Here is a 25014-nt window from a genome sequence, read left to right as displayed (position 1 = left end):
TGTTCAGCGCAGTAATAACTGTGTAAGAGCTAAAGTCTCATACACACGGGTCCTCTAATGTATAATTCCTGGCAATTTCCTGCGTCCCCGGTGCCGCAGGTGTGGTGTACAGTCACCCATACATGCAAATGGCTGTAAGTGGCTGTACTCATGTAAACAGGGATGTCTTCTGCATTGGTGTTTACCCGCATGTGCGCATACAGCGTTTTACCCCAAATGTGTAATTTTCACACTTGGGGAGATATGCCATTGTGACAGACCCAACTGGCACAGGGGCTTTTGGAAGGGACTGTAGAGTAGCCTCTTGGCTACTGACTATGGGCCCTGGCATTTGAGGGAGCTACAAGCATTCAGGAAGATGTCATGTTATATAATGCAAGATGACATTACCACATTCAACAGTTAATGAAGCCATGATGGTATCTGCCAACTTGAAAGTCAGTGAGAAGATGTATGTGAAAAGTAAGCTGGATAATGAGATTTAGACAGCCCTGGGTCTTCTTGAATACTGGTACCAAACTCTCTGGGTGGGTTATCTAGGTGACTAGTTGTTGATTAGCTTACTGTTTAATTAAAATCACTGTTACTTAGTCTACGGGAGGGCCACCAAATTTCCTCTAACCATTAACCTGTACAAGATTATTATTACACCTTTCCATCTACTCCAGAAGGGAACCTTTATTGTCCTTATTCAGAGAATTAATCCAAGCCTCGCTCTCAGCCTTCATCACATTGTTGTCCATCATTAGAGAATAATCTAATCTCTCCATAGGATCAGAGGCTGAACTGAGCTCTTGTCCATGCTCTGTCCAGGAGAAGCAGAAAAAAATACCCTGTCTCCTCCATGGGCTATAATCAGTGGGTAGAAGGCTAGCCTCTAGTCCCCTCCAAAAGCCGCTGTCCCTGTTGGGTCTCAGGCTGGGTGCCAAGCGATCCGTCACAGTTATACATTGCAGCCAAAGTAATTTTGTGAAAAATAAGGTAACTGTTTTAAATCCGCCATGAAGTTTTAATTGAAAAATTATGGTATTAAGGTATGTGCGAATAGTTTGTTGCAAGTATGCTCATGTTTTGTGTGAGAAATAACTTTATAAATGACAACTTAACTCGCATTGTATTCACTTTCTTAAAGCGTTTGTTAACCCAAAAAAAATTAAATAAAGATCCTGCTCCTTTAAAGCATGTTATACAGCACATTGCTTGTGCTGTGTCATTTGGCCCCCTGTATCACCTGTAATATCTGGCTGACCCTGCTAGTTTCTACCTTCCCCCCTGTACACTGACCCCGATATATCAGGGCTGCTGAGCTCTGACACCGTTGACAGTGTACGTGGCTCCATCATCCACAGCCCACCTCTGTGTCTCCTGTGTACTCCCCTCCATCCTCTCCCCCCTGCTCTCTCTGCCTGTCAGCTCCGTGTCTGCGCCACCCCCTCCAGTCCTGCTGCTAAAATTACTGTTTCTTTTTAATATAATTCTCTGTTTTTGTATGTAATGGCCCCCTGTGACTGTGCTTTAAAAAATAATGCTGTATATAACTTGTTTACAGAGCACTGATCTGCGCTCTTTGACCTGCCGCCTATCTCCTCTCTCGGCCTGACAGAAGCAGCGGGCGGGGCAGCCTCTCTCCTCCTCTCTTCCTGACTATGTCAGGGGGGATCCCTGGTCCCACCCACTGCATCTGTCAGGCCAAGAGAGGAGATAGGCGGTGGGTCAATGAGCGCAGATCAGCACTCTGTAAACAAGGTATATACAGCATTATTTTTTTATAAAGCACAGTCATAGGGGGCCATAACATTAGAAAACAGAGAGGTTTATTTAAAGATACATTGTTGAGTTAAAGAGAAAGTAAACCCTCGTGCAAAAAAATAAAAACACACCCTGCAAGATAAAGGTATAATGAGCTAGTATGCATAGCATACTAGCTCATTATGAATTACTTACCCGAGAACTAATCCCCCGCAGCCATCCTTATCTCCCCCGGCTTGCTTCCGGCATTGTGATTGGCCGGAGCCGCTTTGACCTCATGTGCGCGAGAGCCGCCGCGAACGGTACAGTACAGTTGAAGCAACGGTAAGTACTGCCATTGCTTCAGTTGGCTTAAGTGGACATGTGCCGCATGATGTGGGCACATGCATATAAAGGGATATCTCCTAAACCATGTAGGTTTAGGAGATATTCAGTGCAGCTACAGGCAAGCCTAATTATAGGCTTGCCTGTAGTTTAAAGTGGTTGTAAAGGGTTTACAACCACTTTAACAACTTTAATTTTCCAAAATATTGTGGAACAAAAATTACAGCTTTACAAAACGAACTATTCCTCTTACTAAGCACCTAGGACTGTCTACTTTCCAAAGAGGAGTAATTTGGGGGGTATTTGTACTGTCCTGACATTTTAGGGCCTCAAGAAATTAGATAGGTAGTCAGTACATCAGTATTGATTAATATAGATATGCGTGTGTGTATATATGTGTATGTATGTGTATATATATAATTTACAGTGCGTAATTAGAACCTTTAAAGCCCTGGTGCAAGAAACCATGAAGGGCCTTCTGACCCCTGGCTGGAGCCCTTCCCTTCGAGCCTGGTGGCAGAATGCTAGGGCCCGGTCGCAAGTCTGACCTTTGTGACCTTGGTAGTTCCACCACTGGTGTCAGTATTTTTTTTTTTTTGTTTGGTATTTTTTTTTATTAATCTATTTATTTTTATTTGTTTTTTTTTACTATTTTTTTTTTTTTTTTACAGTTTTTTTTTAGGAGCCCCGTTGCAGTGCTTTAGTTAAATATTAGGGGTCTAAACAGACCTCTGATGTTTCACCTTTGAGACAGAAAAAGGAGATGATTGGACAGGGATAACTCTGTACAGAGGTCCTGTTTATTCACAAACTGAAGCAAAGTAATCACAGTTAACTATGCCTCCGTTATGAATGAACAGCGTCAGTGATCGGTACGGATCACTGACTCTCCATTCAGAAAAGGAAGGAGCCTTTCTTGCTCTCAAGCTTCACAGATCTGATAGATCCCCCTCAACAGGTGGGGGGGGGGGGACAGGAGAGAGCACAAGGGGGCAGGAGAAAGAAGCTGGATAGGAGGAGTGGCGTGAGTGGCTGCATATAGAGGAACAGATCTCTCAATTTTTCTCCTGCAGACCCTGAATGCCCACTTCTCCTCCTCTCCCTCTTGCAGACATTCAGCCGCAGGAGGAAAATGGAGAGATCAGTTACTCTATAAGCAGCCTCCCCGGCGGTACCTATTCTGGTGTACAGGGGCGCCACATTGGCCTTCTCTGAATGGCACCAGTGCTGAGCAGACCACCCCACAGCTTGGAACTGGATCCCAAAAAGAGTAGGGATTGCTAAAAGAGATGCCTACTACAATGATTCTCTGCTTCCACAGGCATTGGCTAGGTACAGAATATGTATACTTACATTGATCCAAGCTAAATTAATTTAACTATGGAATAAAAAATACTTGCCATTCATTGTAGTAATATGGACTACAATTGCAAAGTGTGGTGATTCCTCATCATTTCTATGTACTGTATTGTCCCTCTAGTGCCCAGTGTCACTAACTGACATCATCTCTGTGAGCCAAACCAAAGGGATTGTGGGATTAGTAGTTCCTAAAAATTGCAACTTCCCCACATGACTATACAACCGGACTACATATCCCGTGGATCTTTGCTACCATCAGAAAGATTGCTGGGAAGAGCTATAAAAGAAGCCAAAGACCCGCCCCAAGCTCTCTTCCTTCTAAGCCTTGTGTGTAACATACCCCTCTGTACAGGAAGACTGAGGTCGTGGCCTACCACGCAGTGTACAACATTCCAACCCGGCCAAGAAGGGCCTAGCACTGCTTGCTGACATAGATTCAGCACTACCTTGACAGTCCGACAACTCGCTCCTCGTGCTTCACATCAGACGATCGTCGTAAGTGGATCCGCTGCAAGGACCCCTCTCCGGGAGACACTGTTTGGAAGGCATTGAATTGGCCTGGTCGTTGGTGAGAGGGCAATTGCCCACCTTTGCAAACCTTTCTTTGTTGCTTCACTGGGACACTGTGTACAGACAGCTTTACCCTGGGGAAACACTTTACTGCATTTCTATTTGAACACTGTACATAGACACCTGTCGCATCAACCATTCCAAGAAATACCATTGCCTCGTTACTGCACCTTATTGGATATAGTTAATTATCTCCGACTGCCAGCGAAGACCATCAGGCCTGCAACTGGGACTTTGCTGTCATTACTACTTAAAGGACCCATATACCATTCATGTTTGATTGATCTCTCATTAGGATTAAAAGTTAAATAGGCCGGCCTAGGTACCCTTTTAAAAGTCTTGCCAGAATTAATGCTTAACTCTTGCTTATCCTTTCAGGTCATTTTCAAGTGGTACTCCATTGTACATATGTGTATATAATATACTGTTATTGTCAAATCGTCTTAACTTGTATTGTTGTAGAAGAATTCTACAGGCCAGGACTGTTATCCAAAGCTCAGTTAATCTATCATCTCCTCTTTGCAACAATATCGTTTTTTAGTTATTCCAGTAAATGTTAATAGGATATAAACTCACTGATTTGTTTGACTTATTACTTTAAGGTGGTGTAAAAATGTCTAAACCCAGAGTGTCAGATGGGTTGGAATGTTCAGAGGGTTATGGTGGTGCAGATGAGCAGGTAAATCCAAGCAGTCCTCAAGGGGGTCGTGCTACATCAGCTTTAAAGTATAACTAAAGGCAATTATTGTTTTGTTTTAGTTTTGGAGAGGGATTAGAACACCTGTCAAGCTATGGGACAGGAAGCGAAGGGAAATCTCCGCAATGGGACAGATGCCCCAGATGCCAAAAAAAACCTGAGAAGGGTTATAACCATCCTCATTCTATCCAAAATGCAAAAGTTTTGTCTTTAGGTCTTTGTCTTTAAGAAAAGACAACTGGAGCTCCAGAACTGGACTGGTTTTAATGGAGATGTCATGAAGGTATTCCTACAGATTTACTCCAAGGTCCATTTCAAATTCTTTGTATTTTTTTTCCTTTTTCTAACTAAAAAGGAAAAAACACTGGAAAATTCAGCAGAAAATTTGGCAGAAGCTGACTGTGCTGGCCAATGCACATTTTTGTAATTGTTTTGCAAAAATATGTTTGTTTCTTTTTAACCAAAATGTGACCTCTGATGATGGAGGCGTAATCTCCTAATAAAAGAAGCAGATTCAGAACAAAAAATTGTAATATAATATAATAACAGCTTCCATAAGATTTAATACATTTTATCATGCAGTTGTGCCCTATTCTTAGTTTATAAAACGGAAAGTGAAAATAAAGCAAGAAAATGCAGGTTTTTAAGGCTGTTTAATGTTCAAATAATCAAATGTGTGAGCCAGACTAACAAATTTACTGTTTCTTTTAGTTTTTTTCTTTTCCCATGTTGTATATTCAAAGCATTTATAAGTCTGTACACTTAGGAATAGTTCTCACAGGCTCCTTCAACCAGCAACTGTTTTCCAAGCCTGTTATCTTTGAAAGCCAGGGTTAAGTGTGTGTACGAAGATAGGAGGGCCTTCTACATGCATCCTGCACTATTTGAAGTTGCCTTATTATACATATCTTTAATTTAAATACAAACAGATTAAGGCAGTCATAGTATAAGACCAACTCATGACGCTGCAAGAAAATTAAAACAGAATCTGAAAGGAAAAGTAACCAAGCATATGAGACTGCACAAACTCTAAATTAAAAAGAGAAAAAAAAAAAAAACTGAAAACTAACGCTTAATGTACACGGACGTTTTACAACCTCCCCTAAACGATCTAACCTGACAGATAGTAAACGACATTTAAAAATGTCCGTTAAGCCACGTTTGTGCTTAGAAGCGTTTTTTTTTCAATCTTTTCAATTTTCATCTGTCCAGAATGCATTTTTTTGCTTTCCAAAAACTGCTTCTAAACTCAACTGCCTAGAAACGATTACAAACGACCCTGTGTACATGTACTGATAAGATAACATAGAGGAGAGTTCAGGGGCAGCTTTAAAAAATTCCCAGCTGCTCCTGACCCTACATTCACACCTATGCAGTTTTTAGTGCATTTTGCAGTTTGCAGAGATGCGCTACAGTCCATTTAACATTGTTTTTAAAAACAATGAGGGGTTCCCCCCAGGTGCATACCAGGGCCTTCAGGTCTAGTATGGAATCAGAGTGGACCTCCACACCAAAATAAAAAAAAAAATTACATGGAGCCCCCCCCCCCCCCAAAATCCATACCAGACCCTTATCCGAGAATGCCGTCGGAAGGTCAGGAAAGGGAAGGGAGGAGCGAGCCCCCCCCCCCCCCCGAACCATACCAGGCTGCATGCCACCCCAAACCACCTTGATAACATGTTGATGAGGACAAGGGCCTCTTCCCGACAACCCTAGCCGGTGGTTTTCGGGGTCTACGGACGGGGGCTTATTGTAACCTGGAAGCCCCCTTTAACACAAGACTTCGACCCTGAATCCCTCTAGGAGGCTCATAAAACAGTCCTCAGAGGCATGCTTATTAAACACAGTGCATGCATCAAGAGGGAACACAACATTCAGCTTTCCAAACTCCTTGACACACTTGCCTCAACAGAATCTCGACATAAGCACGCCCCCACACTGGAAATGGAGAGGGAACTGGGAACCTTACGCAAGCAAATCACAGACCTATTACAATATAAAGCCAATGCGTCATCTCAATTCTGCCATAAGATGAATTATGAATCCGGAAACAAGTGCAGGAAGCTATTAGCCAGATCCGTTAAGGACTAAAAATCAGCAACTTACATCCCTCAAATTATACACCCAGACCAGTGGCGGAGTTACTGCCAGAGCGACCCACAGCCGAGTGGGGCACCAGGGAGGATGAGGAATGCATACTGCAGCCCTGTCCGCACGGTCACCCAGCCAGGGGAAGTGAGGAGAGGAAGAGGCGAGCTGTCCGTACGAGCAGAGAGTGAGATTGCCCACTGTAAGAGCTTTCATTTGAGTTTCCTGTGTTCCCAGGGGTCACGTCACATAGGCCAACCTCTTGGCCCAGCGCCTTTGATAGAGAGAACACTGGTCCAATGTGGTACATGTGACGTCATCAAAGGTGCCAGGCCAAGAGGTGGGGTTATGTGATGTGAGCCCCGGGAACACAGGAAATTCAAATGAAAGCTCTTACAGCGGACCATCTCGCTCTCTGCTGATCTGGATGGCTTGCCTCTTCCTCTGCACAGATGGGCCTGGGCAGGATACTCTGCATTGGGCACAGGTGAGACTGTATTGGGCACTGGACACACTGCATTGTGCACAGGTGAGGCTGCATTGGGCACAGGTGAGGCTGTATTGGGCACAGGGAGGCCACGCTGCATTGGAAACAGACAGGCCACATTGGGCACAGGTTACGCTGCATTGGGCACAGGTGAGGCTGTATTGGGCACTGGACATGCTGCATTGGGCACAGGCAGGTCATGCTGCATTGGGCACAGGCCACGCTGCATTGGGCACAGGTGAGACAGTATTGGGCACAGGTGAGGCTGTATTCGGTACGGGCAGGCTACGCTGCATTGGGAACAGGCGGCCAAATTGGGCACAGGTGAGGCTTTATTGGGCACTGGACATGCTGCATTGGTCACAGGCAGGTCACGCTGCATTGGACACAGGTCAGGCTGCATTGGACACAGGCCACGCTGCATTGGGCACAGGCCATGCTGCATTGGGCACAGGTGAGGCAGTATTGGGCACAGGTGAGGGTGGGGGCACCTGATGTAAGGAGGGACTCTACTGGGGCACTGTCATGAAAAGGTCCACCCGTTGGTGGCGCTGTTGATCTTTTGGATTGCAGTACCAGTGTCCACCAGCGGGTGTCTTCTAACACCCATGGCCTGTAATAAGAGGACCTACCTCTTGGTGGCACTATTTGATCCCTGGACTGTAGTACCGGCGCTCACCAGTGGGTGTACTCCGGCAGTGTGGAGCAGACAGCATCTGCTCCGATCAGCTGTTACGTGAGGGTAATCATCAGTCTTATATATACCCGGCAAGAGCTAACATGCTTTGCCTTGGTATCTCTCTCTGCAAGTGCCCTGACCGCTGGAACCTGAACCTGAACCTGAACCTGAACCTGAACCTGAACCTGAACCTGAACCTGAACCTGAACCTGAACCTGAACCCTGTACCCTGTACCCTGTACCCTGTATCTACCTGACCTGTCCCTTTCCAATCCTGAGCCCATCCATCCGTCCTTACCCATCGACTGATTCCCCGGTGTATGACCTCGGCCTGGCTTCCATTAACGTCTCCGGTAGTTCCTATTTATTGTATATATATTTCTTGCTGTTGTGGTTGGTTGTGCACTGTATGTTTTCACTTTCCTTTTATTTATAATAAACACTTGTTATTTTCACGCACATTCGTTCTGGGTTTCCTCTGTGCAGTCCACACAGTCTGGTCTAATAATTCCCTGACAGTATACCAAGGCCATCCCTGACCAGACGTGGCTGCATTGAGGAACCATCCCGACCTGTTAGTCGGCCAATATGGATTTCAATGAAATCTCGTATTATTCTCTGCTGGCAGAAGAGGATGGTGAATATTGTCGCCAGCTTCTAAAAGGGTGGACTAGTGACCAGCTGATGGAAACCATCCGATCAGCTCATTCCCTGGTGGATCAGGGCTACATGTCTTTTGAGGATGTACAGCCCTTGATCCAGTTATGTGCAAAGCCAGCCCTGTCATGTTATCCCGAAGGAAGTGATGATTTTTCTCCCCCCTTCAATTTGGGCCAAGTTGAATCTCTGGTATGGTTGTTAGAGGATGATCCAGCCTATTTTATGGAATGTTATTCCTCTTGTCCATGGCAGGTGTTGTCTGATTGCATCTATTCAGTGCAATCTCTGGTTAGTCAGGCTGTGTGTGAATCAGTGTTTGTTCAACCTGTACTACAAGCATGGTCAGATCTCCTGCGTTTAGCCAAGCCACAACCTTCCAGCCCTGTCATTAACCACCTGCCTTCCCAAGTAACTATCTCCCCATTGCCTACGGCAACCTCAGCTACAGCCCAGTCTACTCCACTTCCTACCAAATACTATTATCCTGTCACCAAGTGTTGCACCTATCCTGCCTTCAATCCACCTGCCTCTTCTCCTCCACCTGTAACAATCCCACAGAACCCTCCTCCTGCCACTGTTCCTTGGTCTTCCTTTTGCCCAGATACTTTCTTGTCTTACAGCCCTGCACCTACCTACAAAGCTGCAGTGGCTAAGTCAAAAAAGAAACAAAAGTTCTTTCCGACCCGCACAATCCTGCCAGTAACCCAACCTGCCTCCGCACCAACCAACCCAGTCCCAGCCACCCAGCCTGATGTCCCAGTTTCTGCTACCCAGCCTGACGTCCCAGTTTCTGCTACCCAGCCTGACGTCCCGTCTACCCAGCCTGACGTCCTGCTGCCTACCCTCCAGTCCAACGTGACAGCCTTCCAGTCTGATGTTGTGCTGCCTGCCTTCCAGTCTGATGTTGTGCCACCTGCCTTCCAGTCTGATGTCGTGCCGCCTGCCTTCCAGTCTGATGTCGTGCCGCCTGCCTTCCAGTCTGATGTCGTGCCGCCTGCCTTCCAGTCTGATGTCGTGCCGCCTGCCTTCCAGTCTGATGTTGTGCCGCCTGCCTTCCAGTCTGATGTTGTGCCGCCTGCCTTCCAGTCTGATGTTGTGCCACCTGCCTTCCAGTCTGATGTTGTACCATCTGCCTTCCAGTCTGATGTCGTGCCACCTGCCTTTCAGTCTGATGTCGTGCCACCTGCCTTTCAGTCTGATGTCGTGCCACCTGCCTTTCAGTCTGATGTCGTGCCACCTGCCTTTCAGTCTGATGTCGTGCCACCTGCCTTTCAGTCTGATGTCGTGCCACCTGCCTTTCAGTCTGATGTCGTGCCACCTGCCTTCCAGTCTGATGTCGTGCCACCTGCCTTCCAGTCTGATGTCGTGCCACCTGCCTTCCAGCCTGATGTCCCGGCCTTCCAGCCTGACGCCTTCCAGCCTGATGTCCCGGCCTTCCAGCCTGACGCCTTCCAGCCTGATGTCCCGGCCTTCCAGCCTGACGCCTTCCAGCCTGATGTCCCGGCCTTCCAGCCTGACGCCTTGCAGCCTGATGTCCCGGCCTTGCAGCCTGATGTCCCGGCCTTGCAGCCTGATGTCCCGGCCTTGCAGCCTGATGCCTTGCAGCCTGATGTCCCGGCCTTGCAGCCTGATGCCTTGCAGCCTGATGTCCCGGCCTTGCAGCCTGATGCCTTGCAGCCTGATGTCCCGGCCTTGCAGCCTGATGCCTTGCAGCCTGATGTCCCGGCCTTGCAGCCTGATGCCTTGCAGCCTGATGTCCCGGCCTTGCAGCCTGATGCCTTGCAGCCTGATGTCCCGGCCTTGCAGCCTGATGCCTTGCAGCCTGATGTCCCGGCCTTGCAGTCTGATGTCTTGCAGTCTGATGTCTTGCAGTCTAATGTCTTGCAGTCTGATGTCCCGGCCTTCCAGTCTGATGCCTTGCAGTCTGATGTCCCGGCCTTCCAGCCTGACGCCCTCCAGCCTGATGTCCCGGCCTTCCAGCCTGATGTCCCGGCCTTCCAGCCTGACGCCTTCCAGCCTGATGTCCCGGCCTTCCAGCCTGACGCCTTCCAGCCTGATGTCCCGGCCTTCCAGCCTGACGCCTTCCAGCCTGATGTCCCGGCCTTCCAGCCTGACGCCTTCCAGCCTGATGTCCCGGCCTTGCAGCCTGATGTCCCGGCCTTGCAGCCTGATGTCCCGGCCTTGCAGCCTGATGCCTTGCAGCCTGATGTCCCGGCCTTGCAGCCTGATGCCTTGCAGCCTGATGTCCCGGCCTTGCAGCCTGATGCCTTGCAGCCTGATGTCCCGGCCTTGCAGCCTGATGCCTTGCAGCCTGATGTCCCGGCCTTGCAGCCTGATGCCTTGCAGCCTGATGTCCCGGCCTTGCAGCCTGATGCCTTGCAGCCTAATGTCCCGGCCTTGCAGCCTGATGCCTTGCAGCCTGATGTCCCGGCCTTGCAGCCTGATGCCTTGCAGTCTGATGTCCCGGCCTTGCAGCCTGATGCCTTGCAGCCTGATGTCCCGGCCTTGCAGCCTGATGCCTTGCAGCTTGATGTCCCGGCCTTGCAGCCTGATGCCTTGCAGCCTGATGTCCCGGCCTTGCAGTCTGATGTCCCGGCCTTCCAGTCTGATGCTTTGCAGTCTGATGTCCCGGCCTTCCAGTCTGATGTCTTGCAGTCTGATGTCCCGGTCTTCCAGTCTGATGCCTTGCAGCCTGATGTCCTGGCCTTCCAGCCTGATGTCCCGGCCTTGCAGTCTGATGTCCCGGCCTTCCAGCCTGACGCCTTGCAGTCTGATGTCCCGGCCTTGCAGTCTGATGTCTTGCAGTCTGATGTCTTGCAGTCTGATGTCCCGGCCTTCCAGTCTGATGTCTTGCAGTCTGATGTCCCGGCCTTCCAGTCTGGTGCCTTGCAGACTGATGTCCCGGCCTTCCAGTCTGATGCCTTGCAGTCTGATGTCCCGGCCTTCCAGTCTGATGCCTTCCAGTCTGATGTCCCGGCCTTCCAGTCTGATGCCTTCCAGTCTGATGTTCCAGCTTGCCAGCCTGATGCTCCAGCTTGCCAGCCTGATGCTCCAGCTTGCCAGCCTGATGTCTTTGCTTGCCAGCCTGATGTTTCTGCTTGCCAGCCTGATGTTTCTGCTTGCCAGCCTGATGCTCCAGCTTGCCAGCCTGATGCTCCAGCTTGCCAGCCTGATGCTCCAGCTTGCCAGCCTGATGTCTTTGCTTCCCAGCCTGATGTTCCAGCTTGCCAGCCTGATGTCTTTGCTTGCCAGCCTGATGTCCTTGCTTGCCAGCCTGATGTCCTTGCTTGCCAGCCTGATGTCTTTGCTTGCCAGCCTGATGTTCCTGCTTGCCAGCCTGATGTTCCAGCTTTCCAGCCTGATGTTCCAGCTTTCCAGCCTGATGTCTTTGCTTCCCAGCCTGATGTTCCAGCTTGCCAGCCTGATGTCTTTGCTTCCCAGCCTGATGTTCCAGCTTGCCAGCCTGATGTTCCAGCTTGCCAGCCTGATGTTCCAGCTTTCCAGCCTGATGTTCCAGCCTCCCAGCCTGATGTCTTTGCTTGCCAGCCTGATGTCTTTGCTTGCCAGCCTGATGTCTTTGCTTGCCAGCCTGATGTTTCTGCTTGCCAGCCTGATGTCTCTGCCTCCCAGTCTGATGTGCCCGCTGTCTGCCCTGACGTGCCCGCTGTCTGCCCTGACGTGCCCGCTGTCTGCCCTGACGTGCCCGCTGTCCGATTTGAAGTGCCTGGTACCCAGCTTGACGTGCCCTCATCCATGGTGTGGTTTGAGGCCATTAACCTGGGACAATTACACCTGGTTGGAGCGTCCGGAGGCCGCTCCTTTGAGGGGGGGTACTGTCATGAAAAGGTCCACCCGTTGGTGGCGCTGTTGATCTTTTGGATTGCAGTACCAGTGTCCACCAGCGGGTGTCTTCTAACACCCAGGGCCTGTAATAAGAGGACCTACCTCTTGGTGGCACTATTTGATCCCTGGACTGTAGTACCGGCGCTCACCAGCGGGTGTACTCCGGCAGTGTGGAGCAGACAGCATCTGCTCCGATCAGCTGTTACGTGAGGGTAATCATCAGTCTTATATATACCCGGCAAGCGCTAACATGCTTTGCCTTGGTATCTCTCTCTGCAAGTGCCCTGACCGCTGGAACCTGAACCTGAACCTGAACCTGAACCTGAACCTGAACCCTGTACCCTGTATCTACCTGACCTGTCCCTTTCCAATCCTGAGCCCATCCATCCGTCCTTACCCATCGACTGATTCCCCGGTGTATGACCTCGGCCTGGCTTCCATTAACGTCTCCGGCAGTTCCTATTTATTGTATATATATTTTCTTGCTGTTGTGGTTGGTTGTGCACTGTATGTTTTCACTTTCCTTTTATTTATAATAAAAACTTGTTATTTTCACGCACATTCGTTCTGGGTTTCCTCTGTGCAGTCCACACAGTCTGGTCTAATAATTCCCTGACAGGCACCTGATGTAAGGAGGGACTCTACTGGGGGCACCTGATGTAAGGAGGGACTCTACTGGGGACACCTGATATAAGGACGGATTCTGCTGGGGACACCTGAAGGCATCTGGTGGCAGGCGACGTGGTAAGTGACACACTCTGGGCTCCCATTGATTCTGCATTATGGTGAGTTGAACTATTTCATTTTATATTACAATGTAATAATAGAAATAATGCACTTTAATCATCCTGACACCATAACAACCATGGTGCCATGATGATTGAAGCGCTAACACCAGATGTTTGGAGTATCTTTATCTGTTCATTGTTAAACTTTCTGGAATACATATTGCATATGCTATTGTGGTGTAGGATCTGGGACTGTTGTCCCTCCATCCCTCTTTCCTTCTCTTTCCTTCCCTCAATATCTTTCTTTCTTTCCTTCCTTCCTCCATCCCTCATTCATCTCAGATTCTAACCACACCCACCTCAGCCACGCTCTTTAAGCCATGCCCACTATTTAATTTAAGCCCCGCCTTTTTTGTGGGAGGGGCTGTTTGCAGGGGGGCCCATACAACATTTTGCCATGGGGCCCTGTGATTTCTAGTTACGCCCCTGGCTCAGATGGTCAGAAAGTCACTTTACCGAAACAAATATCCCATGAGTTCAGGGAATTTTACCATTCTCTATACAATTTACCAAACTTAAACCTACCGAAGAAAACATTGACGAATACATACTCTCCTCCCAAATGCCATCCCTCCCTTCAGAAGCCCTAGAAGACTTAGAGGCCCCAATCACCTTAGAGGAGCTCCAACTAGCCGTTGAAGACATGAAACCAGTCAAAGCTCCTGGCCAATATTACAAGACTCTTCTTCTGATCATTGTTCCACGAATGGTGACGTTCTTCAATGCAGTGGGCACAGAGGCTTTATTTCCCAGCGATACTTTGAAAGCCCATATTATACTGATACATAAAGAAGGAAAAGACCCGGGCTCCCTACTAAATACAGACCTGAAACTGTTTACAAAAATCCTTACCAATCGCTAGGGATGAGCTTCGTGTTCGAGTCGAACATACGTTCGACTCGAACATACGTTCGACTCGAACATCGGCTGTTTGCCCGTTCGGCGAATTCCGAACATTATGGGCCGTTCGCGCCAAATTGGTCGCAGTGCATTGCTGGCTCATGATTAGCCAAGCATGCACTGTGACCCCGCATGCTTGGCCAATCACAGCGCCGGCAGCGATGAGAGCCATGATTGGCCACAGGCAGGATGCCTGTGGCCAATCATAGCTCAGGCTGTGTAGTACACGCCCCATACTATATAAGGCCGCCAGCGCGGCGGCCTTGTTTAGTGTGTTGGCATCTGTAGGAGTTAGTGGGTGTTCTGTGTACCTTCAACACATTATACACTGATCGTTATCGGCCGATTTTTGGTTCTTGCTCTTCTGTAGTGGTTGTTGTCTGCGTGCCCTGACCGCAGTATACACCGCTATATTCACCTATATAGCTAGCTATATTTCTCTTTTTTAATAGAGCTTGCAGTCAGTGGTAGGAAATTGTGCGTGCTGTCTGCGTGCTCTGAACCCAGTATACACCGCTATATCCACCTATATAGCTAACTATCTTGCTTGTTTTAAATAGAGCTTGCAGTCAGTGGTAGGAGATTGTGCGTGCTGTCTGCGTGCTCTGAACCCAGTATACACCGCTATATCCATCTATATAGCTAGCTATCTTGCTCGTTTTAAATAGAGCTTGCAGTCAGTGGTAGGAGATTGTGCGTGCTCTGAACCCAGTATACACCGCTATATCCACCTATATAGCTAACTATCTTGCTCGTTTTAAATAGAGCTTGCAGTCAGTGGTAGGAGATTGTGTGTGCGTGCTGTCTGCGTGCTCTGAACCCAGTATACACCGCTATATCCACCTATATAGCTAACTATCTTGCTCGTTTTAAATAGAGCTTGCAGTCAGTGGTAGGAGATTGTGCATGCTGTCTGCATGCTCTGAACCCAGTATACACCACTATATCCACCTATATAGCTAGCTATCTTGTTCGTTTTAAATAGAGCTTGCAGTCAGTGGTAGGAGATTGTGCATGCTGTCTGCGTGCTCTGAACCCAGTATACACCGATATATCCACCTATATAGCTAGCTATCTTGCTCGTTTTAAATAGAGCTTGCAGTCAGTGGTAGGAGATTGTGCGTGCTGTCTGCGTGCTCTGAACCCAGTATACACCGCTATATCCACCTATATAGCTAACTATCTTGCTCGTTTTAAATAGAGCTTGCAGTCAGTGGTAGGAGATTGTGCGTGCTGTCTGCGTGCTCCGAACCCAGTATACACCGCTATATCCACCTACATAGCTCTTCTCTATTTTAGCCATCTGCCATCTGCAGGAGTTAGTGGAAGTTGTGTGTGCCTCCAGCACAATATACACTACCCACTTGCTGGTTTTCCCAACTCCCTTCAAGCCATTACCATGTCTGGAAGGCCAGCAAGGAGAGGCAGACAGGTGTGAGCCGATAAAAGAAGGCAAGCAGGCTCTGTGTCTAGAGACAACCGTGCTGGTCGTGGACGCGGTGCATCGTCATCATCAGCACGTGGCCATGTGACACGCTTGTCTTTCTTTTCGGCAGCTGGACATGTTGAGCTGCAACATGCCAAGGACTTGGTAGAGTGGATGACCAAGCCCTCTTCATCCTCCTCATCGTCTCTCACCCAGGCTCAGGGTACTAGCAAAGCAGCTGCCAACGCATCGTCTTCCCTCCTCCCAATGTCATCATCAGTGACTCCTTCCCTAGACCCACCACGTCCTCCTGAGGAGTCTCCTGAACTCTTTGAGCACAGTGTTGGGTACATGCTCCAGGAGGATGCCCAGTGTTTTGTAGGCTCTGATGATGATACTCAGCTAGAGGAAGGCAGTACCGTGAATGCAGAGAGAGGGGATGCTCAAGAAGGACAGCAATCTGGCAGTCATGTTCCACAAGCTGCAGCATACTGCCAGGTTTGCTCCAGCGATGAAGAGGGAGGGGATGATGAGGGCACTGACTCCACGTGGGTGCCTGGTAGGAGAGAGGAGGAGGAGGCACATGTCCAATGAGGCAGGATGCCCTCCGGGGGCCAGCTTAGGGGCAGCACACCGACTGAATCACACTGCAGAGCTCCGCCTGTGCAGGGCGCTGCCTCTGCACGTTATTCTAAAAGTTCTTTGGTGTGGGCCTTTTTTGAGACGAGTGCATCAGATCGCACCGCTGCTATTTGCAACATATGTCTCAAGCGTATCTTGCGTGGCCAAAACATCAGCTGCTTGGGCACCACATGCTTGACCAGACATATGTTGACCTGCCATGCAGCTCGTTGGCAAGCGTACCTTAAAGACCCACACCAAAGAACAAAGCGGACCTCTCCTTGCTCCTCATCAGCTGGGATCTCCAACCCCACTAGACCTTCAGTCCTCTCTGAAACCTGCTCTGAGAGGAATGAAGGTGTAGAATTAGGTGTGTCACAGCCAAGTGCTTCCGGGCACTCTGCTAGCAGTACACCCACGTCCGATTATAGCAGGCAAATGTCCCTGCCCCAGCTGCTGGACTGGCGAAAGAAGTTCACTCCCAGCCATCCACATGCCCAGCGGTTGAATGCTAGCTTGGCTGAATTGCTAGCCCTTCAACTGCTGCCTTTTCAGTTGGTAGACTCGGCCCCCTTCCGTGAGTTTGTACAATGTGTGGTTCCTCAGTGGCAGGTCCCCAAACGCCACTCTTTCTCACGGAAGGCGATTCCGGCTCTCTACCGGCATGTGGAAGGCAATGTCCTTGCCTCGCTGGACAGGGTGGTCACCAGTAAGGTGCATATTACCGCTGACTCCTGGTCCAGCAGGCATGGACAGGGACGTTACCTGTCTTTCACGGCCCATTGGGTCACTCTTCTGGCAGCTGGGAAGGATGCAGGACAAGGTGCAGTAGTGTTGGAGGTTGTTCCGCCACCACGCCTCCAAAATGCTACTATTGGTTGTGACACACCTCTCTCCTCCACCCCCTCCTCTTCTTCTTTCTCCATGGCCTCTTCCAGTGCTCTGTCCTCAGAACCAGCGGTGCTCCGTAGGCGTTCCAGGGGCTACGCAAGTACGCAGGCAAAAAGATGCCATGCCTTGCTTGCGCTGGTTTGTTTGGGGGACAGGAGCCACACTGGGGCGGATGTTTTGTCAGCTCTGCAGGGGCAGGCCGAGAGGTGGTTGACGCCACGCCAGCTTAAGCCAGGAATGATGGTTTGCGACAATGGCACCAACCTCCTCTCCGCCCTCCGACAGGGACAACTGACCCATGTGCTCTGTGTAGCTCACGTCCTTAACCTGGTGGTGCAGCGGTTCTTGGGCAGGTACCCGGGCTTACAGGATGTCCTGAAGCAGGCCAGGAAAGTCTGTGTGCATTTCCGCCGATCATTTAATGCCTGTGCTCGGCTGGCTGAGCTCCAAAAGGAGTTGAACCTGCCCAAGAACCGCCTTATATGTGACATGCCCACCAGGTGGAACGCAACGTTGGCCATGCTGCAGCGGCTGCACACGCAGCAGAGGGCCATCAATGAGTACCTGTGCGACTACGGCACCAGGACAGGGTCAGGGGAGCTCGGTTTTTTCTCACCACGCCAGTGGGGCATGATCAGGGATGCATGCACTGTCCTGTCACTGTTTGAGGAGGCCACAAGGATGGTGAGCAGTGACAGTGCATGCATCAGTGACACTGTACACCTCTTGGAGCATACGCTGCGTGGAATAATGGACAGGGCACTTGAGGCAGAACAGAGGCAGGAAGAGGAGGACTTCCTTGCCTCTCAAGGCCCCCTTTATGGCCCCCTTTATCCAGACAGTGTTCCTGCTGTGCCACCCATCACACAGGAAGAGGATGAGGAGGAGGAGGAGGATGATTGTGTCAGCATGGAGGTGGAAGCTGGCACTCAGCAGCAGCAGCAGCAGCAGCAGCAGCAGTCTTGTAGGGATGATTTACAGACCCAAGAAACCCGTGGACTTGTATGTGGCTGGGAGGAGGTAGCTGCGGATCATGTTGTCCTTAGTGACCCAGAGGACTCCGGACCGAATGCCTCAGCTAACCTACGCTGCATGGCCTCCCTGATCCTGCAAAGCCTGCGAAGGGATCCTCGTATTCTTTAATTTAAGGAGAGGGACCATTACTGGCTGGCCACTCTCCTTGATCCATGGTACAAGGGTAAGGTTGCCGACCTTATCTTGCCGTCGCAGAGGGAGCAGAGGATGAGACATCTCCGGGAGGCCTTGCAGAAAGGTCTGTGCAACGCATTCCCAGAGACTGGGAGGTTACAAACTCCTGGTCCTGGACAACGTGTTGCTGAGGCATCGGTCAGAAGGAGCGGTGGAGAAGGTGGCCGTCTGACCGATGCTTTCAGACAATTTTTTAGTCCGCAGCCCCAAGGTATGATCGGTTCCAGCAACCATCACCAGCGTCTGCTTTACATGGTGCAGGAATACCTAAGGGCAAGGTCAGACTTGGACACCTTCCCCACCGAAAATCCTCTGGCTTACTGGGTCTTGAGGATGGATCACTGGCCAGAGCTTGCACAGTATGCGATTAAGCTACTGGCCTGTCCTGCATCCAGCGTTCTTTCGGAACGCACCTTCAGTGCTGCTGGTGGCTTTGTTACCGATCACAGGGTGCGCCTGTCCACCGAATCAGTTGATCGACTGACCTTCATCAAGATGAATCAGTCTTGGATCACCCACAGCTACCAAGCACCTGAAGCTGATGTAACCGAATAATTTTTTTTTAAATATCACATCCCTTCAAGACTGCCTATGCTGATGCTGAGTGACTGTCCTGTTATGTTGATTGTCTATCCTCTTCCTCCTCCGCTGATATGTTGGAAGAACATTTTTTGGTTCTGGGTGATGCCATCAGCCCAATTTTTCTGCCCCTGTTTAACAGGGGCGTTTAATTACAATTTTTGATGCAATGCTTTGCAGCAGGGCTAATTCCTGCACTAAAACTAGAGTATATGGGAGAGGTTGCAGTGTCGTGGCACCAGCACCAGTGCCTAAGGCCCAATTTTTCTGCCCCTGTTTAACAGGGGTGTTTAATTACAATTTTTGATGCAATGCTTTGCAGCAGGGCTAATTCCTGCACTAAAACTAGAGTATATGGGAGAGGTTGCAGTGTCGTGGCACCAGCACCAGTGCCTAAGGCCCAATTTTTCTGCCCCTGTTTAACAGGGGCGTTTAATTACAATTTTTGATGCAATGCTTTGCAGCAGGGCTCATTCCTGCACTACAACTAAAATATATGGGAGAGGTTGAAGTGTCGTGGCACCAGTGCCAGCAGCCCAATTTTTCAGCCCCTGTTTAACAGGGACATGTAATTACAATTCTTGATATAATATTTCACAGGAGGGCCCGTTCCTGTGCCCACCCAGAGTAACTGTGAGGACTTATAGTGTTGTGGCACCAGCACCACAACCACCAAAGGTAAATTTTTCTACCACTGTTCAACAATGGCATGTAATTACAATTCTTGATATAATCGTTCACAGCAGAGCGCTCCAGCGCCCACCAAGAGTCACTTTGAAGGCTTACAATGTTGTAGCAAAACCAACACCTTGTTCCGCCATTTCTGCAGAGCATATAGGGCAGGCCCCTACTTTCAAACATCCAACTTACAAACATCTCCTTCTTGCAAACGGAAGGAGACAATAGCAAGTGAGATGAAAAAAGACGGACGGCAAAACAAATTATACAGGGGTGATAACCCTTCCCTATGTTTTCCAAAAAGCTTAAAAATAGTTTTTTTGACTGGAGCTACACTTTAAAAATGTACCAGTTGAAAATTACAAACAGATTCAACTTAACACAACAAATCTACACAGTCCCTGTCTACACCGCCTGTATACTGCTGTTCTGAGTATATAGGGCCTGGGGGCCACACGTATTTCCTTTTTTTTAATATGGGTACGGGGTTCCCCTTAATATCCGTACAAGACCCAAAGGGGCTTGTAATGGGCAGGGAGGGCTACCCATGCCATTTTTCTCAATGATTTTCAACCATATTGCAGGAACCAGATATAACATTAAAACCGCAAGCAGTTTGAAATGACGTTATTTCCGTTAAATGTCATTTTGTGCAGGGACTGTTCTAAACATGGGAAACATGTGGCACTTCACAGGCATACTATAGACACCCCCCAAGCACGATATTTAAAGGAATATTTCACTTTTTTTCACTTTAATCGTCATTAAAATCAGTGCTGTTTTTAAAACTTATTTTTGCATTGACCCATGTCCCCTGGGGCAGGAGCCAGGTCCCCAAACCCTTTTTAGGACAGTATCTTGCATATTAGCCGTTAAAATTAGCACTTTTAATTTCGACTGTTCGAGTCCCATAGACTTCAATGGGGTTCTAACGTTCGTACGAATTTGGGGTCCGTTCGAAAGTTCTGGTGCGAACCGAACCGGGGGGTGTTCGGCTCATCCCTACCAATCGCCTAGCACAACATCTCCAATCCCTCATACGCCTAGATCAAGTGGGTTTTATTCCTACTAGAGAGGCAAGAGACAACACCATCAAGGTACTGAACCTGGTCCATATAGCAAATAGTGATAAGATCTCATGCGTTTTCGTCAGCACTGACACAGAAAAGGCCTTTGACCACTTGAACTGGAACTATATGTTCTCCGTTCTTAGACACATAGGGGTAGGAGAGTGGATGATTAGTTGGATACACAGAATATACTCCAACCCAACGGCACAGGTGAAGGTAAATGGTCTGCTGTCTATTGGAAACGGCACAAGACAGGGATGCCCATTGTCCCCCCTCTTCTTTGCGTTATCCCTGTAACCATTCTTATACACAGTAAGGCTGAACCCTGACATACAGGTCATTCATGCCGGAGACTCCCAGTACAAGGTCTCTGCATACGCAGATGATTTACTCTTCAGCTTGACGAATCCTACAATCTCACTACCCAATCTCATGAAGGATTACGACATTTGAAACCTGTCAAATTTAAAAATAAACTTCTCCAAATTGGAAGCTATGGGCGTCGCTATAACCCCTCAATCCATACAGACCATTAAATCAAATTTTCACTTCAAATGGACAAAGTTGGCGCTTAAACATTTAGGAACATATATCCCTCCTGTCATACCACGTACGTTTGCCCTCAACTTCCCCCCACTGATGAGCAAGACACATTCCCTCCTGGAAAATTGGCACAAAGGATTGCACTCCTGGTTTGGCAGATGTACTGTATTTTAATAAAAATGTGTATCCTCTCCAAATTCCTTTATCAATTTCAAGCCCTCCCTATACAAATTTCCACCCCATTCCTCAAACAAGTGCAAGTCCTCTTCACCCACTTAACCTGGGCCCCAAAAAAGCCCAGGCTAAGCAGCACACAAATGTCACTCCCAAAGTAAAAAGGAGGCCTGGCGGTACCAGATATTAGGCGATACTATCAAGCCACACACTTGGGCAGGGTACTAGATTGGAAACAGAACGTATCACACAAACTCTGGACACAAACAGAACAATCCCAGACTATAATCCCTTTGAAAAACGCACTGTGGTGCTACGACTCGCTACCTCCGAGACTGAAATCCCATTCATTGATAGGGCCCACATTGTGGCACAGCACTCATGTAGCAATGCAAACACTGCTGACAACCAAGACCTCACCCCTGTACTCGATCTTAGGTCATGCGAATTTTACACCAGGCCTACAACCTGCAGAAAATACAAACCTAAGGGACCTGGGATGGGACCAGGCCTCCAAGTTTGTGACGTCGGACCGATGGGTATCCCTGGCGGAATTAACAGACATGTCAGGCAACTACCGGCTTCCTTTCCCTTCTGGAAGGCAATCCAATTACACCACTTCCTACACTCAATCCCAGGCCCACATACCATTTCTTGCCTACAGACAACTTTTGAAGACTACTGCTCGGAGTCTGATGCCACGTACACACAAGTGAAATGGCCAACAGAAAAAGTCAGACGGAAGCTTTTCATTGTATATTACGATCATGTGTATGCCTCATCTGACTTTTTTTTTTTAACGAAAATTCTGACAGACCCAGAAATAGAACATGTTTTAAATATTCCTATTTGAAAAAACGCTTGTCTGTATGCTGAGATTCATATTCAGTCCCTGAGAGGGATAGCATAACATCTGTCAGTCAGAGTAAAAGACAAGGTAAGTCCTTGTATGCATATATCGTCTAGATCATGAGTCAAACCGTATCATTTATATAGATATATAGATCTATATATTCTTAGTATAAGTAATGGTTGGTGTACGCTATCTGGCTACCAACTGCTCTGTGGCTTTAGAGCATTGGGGGCATAGGAAGACCCATTGAAGATAAGACCCTTAGTTAAAGAAAAGGGGGCGTGCAGTATAGAGAAGATAAGGGGGAAAAGGGTAGGGGGTGGGTATCTGTTCAACATCAGCGTGATGGACATGACAGGGGAGTTGTCACGTCACTGGACTATATTGGTGTTATACTCAAGAGTTCAGTAAGGTCTGTCCTTCATCAGAGAAAATGAACATATTCCATAATGACCAAGTTTTGGAGTGTTGGGCTGTGAGCACCAAGTCTTCCAGTGATTTAATATATTCTACTTTGCGCAACCACAATCCCACTGACGGAGGTACGTTTTGCTTCCATGTAGCTGGGATACGCGACTTTGCAGCATTAAGCAAATGTCTGATCGCAGATTTCTTGTATGACCGTGCTGGAACTCCGTCAGTGGGATTCTGGTTGCGCAAAGTAGAAGATATTAAATCACTGGAAGACTTGGTGCTCACAGCCCAACACTCCAAAACTTGGTCATTATGAAATATGTTCATTTTCAGTTGCGTGCAGCAGAAAGAACCCAGGGTCCTTCTGAATTATGTGATCTGTCAGCTTCTGAATGACTTTTTCAATTGTCGTCCAAAAATGTTGTAATAATGGGCAAGTCCAGAATATATGTAGAAGTGTCCCTTTGTCTGTCTGACACCTCCAACACTTATCTGAAGTATTGGGGAAAAATCTATGCAGTAACTGAGGTGTATAGTACCACCTAGTTAAGATTTTATAATTTGTCTCCTGAATTTTTGTGCAGATAGATGACTTCAGGGAGAATTGGAGAATATTTTATTTTTGTATGGCTGTGAAAGTACATTGTAAGTAATTTTCCCATTTCTGCATGAACAGTAGATCAGGTTGTTCTGCTGGTGTGTTGAGTAATGTATATGTTTTGGAAAGTACCTGGTATAATGTACCTTCATCACTACAATAGTCCTCTAGAGTTGTCAGGTCACATTTAAAATTTGTAGGGTCTGGTCTCTGGATCTGCTGATGGGGTTGATATCAAATTCTCGCTGAAGGAGGCGGGAATGGAGGCGTGTGTGAGTGAGTGAGAGTGAGATGAGAGCACCCGGGCTCTCTGCCTCTGTCTCTCCCCTCTCCCTTTGATTGGGAAAATGTACGCTGCTTGTGTGACTAGCGTCCCTGCTGCCTGACTTTTTCGCCCTCACTCTCCATCGATGTCTCTCCATTGAGCCCTACGGTCTTCGGGACGCTTGCTGTGCCTACTTCCGTCTGCTTCTGCAGACACAGCCGAAAGTATCCGAAGGAGGTCCCGCTGTTGACTCGGGTTATCGCGAGATCCCGAGCAAATACCCGAAGGCAACTCGAGGTCAGGTCGGAAGAGGGCACGCTGCCGACTAGAGCCGACACAGGACGCCCCACGGAAGACCAGTGGAACGGGGCTGCTCCTGCTAGCTAGCCGGCTTATGTGCTATGGGGGACGCCACTCGAGTTCTGAGCCTCGCATGACTCACGAGTAAGAACAGATGGGAGCAGTGGAGCACCTGGACGGCGTATAGCCTAAGACAGCAGTCTAGGCGAACGGTAACCCAGGGGATCGAGGTGAGGGAGAGGTGAAAGCTGGGACTATGGACTGTGGGCATTATTAATACCTGAAAAGAAGGAAAGTGACCTGGTACTCTTTCTACCCTGGTGCATTGTCCACCCCCTCCCTTTTTCTCTCCTTTAATGGTCAGCTTGTGGGAGTTCTTTCTTTTTTTTTGGGGTCAAGGACACTATATTCCACTGACTGTATCATTGATTGATTATAGCTGGGGCTGGTGAGGAACTGAGTAAAATCAACGCAGGAACAGCTGCTGCGTATCCCTTTCCCCTATCACTGGCTGCACTCTCTTCTGCTGTGAGGGCTTATTACTTATTTTTATATATATACATTGTCGATCCATCCTATATTACGCTGATAACATAATGCTTAGCAAAAGAGCCACCGAGGATGTGCTGCATGGGGAAGGGAACCATAAAACTCGAGCTGCCAAGGAAAAACTAAATCAAGCCTCAGCAGCAGCAGCTAAACTTGAGCGTTTTGCCCATGCGACTTCTCCAAGTAGGAAGGGACGCTCCCATCCAGCGGGTCAAATGGGGCCACAGGTGACAACTGGGGATAGGAAAAGCACTGGTTATCCGCCCTTAAATCCTGTTACTCCATCTTCAGGAAGCAAGGCAAGCAATCTACCCCCAGGGGAGAATAAGGTGCTTTACACGTCCGTGGAACCGCCAGAACCCCCTGAGTTGGGGGCTGGCGAACCCACGTTGAGAGAGATATTGCAGGCAGTTAATGAGTGCAAGGACTTTATTTCAGGTCTTGATAATCAACTGAGTAATATCAAAAATTAATTACACTCTATGAGCCAATTGTTGAGTAACACTGTTGATAGAACGACTGTACTAGAGGGAAGACTAAGTACGGTGGAGGACGAGCTCCTCCCATTACAGCAAAAAATAACTGGACTACAGAAACAAATCGCCACACAGGCATCAAAAATAGATGACATGGACAATAGAAATCGCAGGAACAACGTGCGTCTAATTGGCCTGCCAGAGGGAAGCGAGGGCGCTAACCC

General features: G+C 48.5%; 1 protein-coding gene across 1 annotated transcript in view; it reads left to right on the top strand.

Moving 5' to 3' along the window:
• Positions 1 to 380: 380 nt before the first annotated feature.
• The window catches only part of LOC143975841 (pleckstrin homology domain-containing family A member 8-like), a 33122-nt gene continuing 8488 nt past the window's right edge, over positions 381 to 25014 (top strand). The window contains exons 1-2 of the mRNA XM_077478404.1: positions 381 to 462; positions 4605 to 4681. Of these exons, the coding sequence (XP_077334530.1) occupies positions 381 to 462; positions 4605 to 4681 (159 nt within the window). The remainder of the gene's footprint in view (positions 463 to 4604; positions 4682 to 25014) is intronic.

This window comes from Lithobates pipiens, unplaced genomic scaffold (assembly GCF_037356315.1).
Source record: "Lithobates pipiens isolate NorthernLeopardFrog02 unplaced genomic scaffold, aLitPip1_a1.2 Scaffold_13, whole genome shotgun sequence".
Taxonomy (NCBI): domain Eukaryota; kingdom Metazoa; phylum Chordata; class Amphibia; order Anura; family Ranidae; genus Lithobates; species Lithobates pipiens.
Note: the sequence above shows the minus strand (reverse complement) of the source record. Positions and strands in the feature narration are given on the sequence as shown.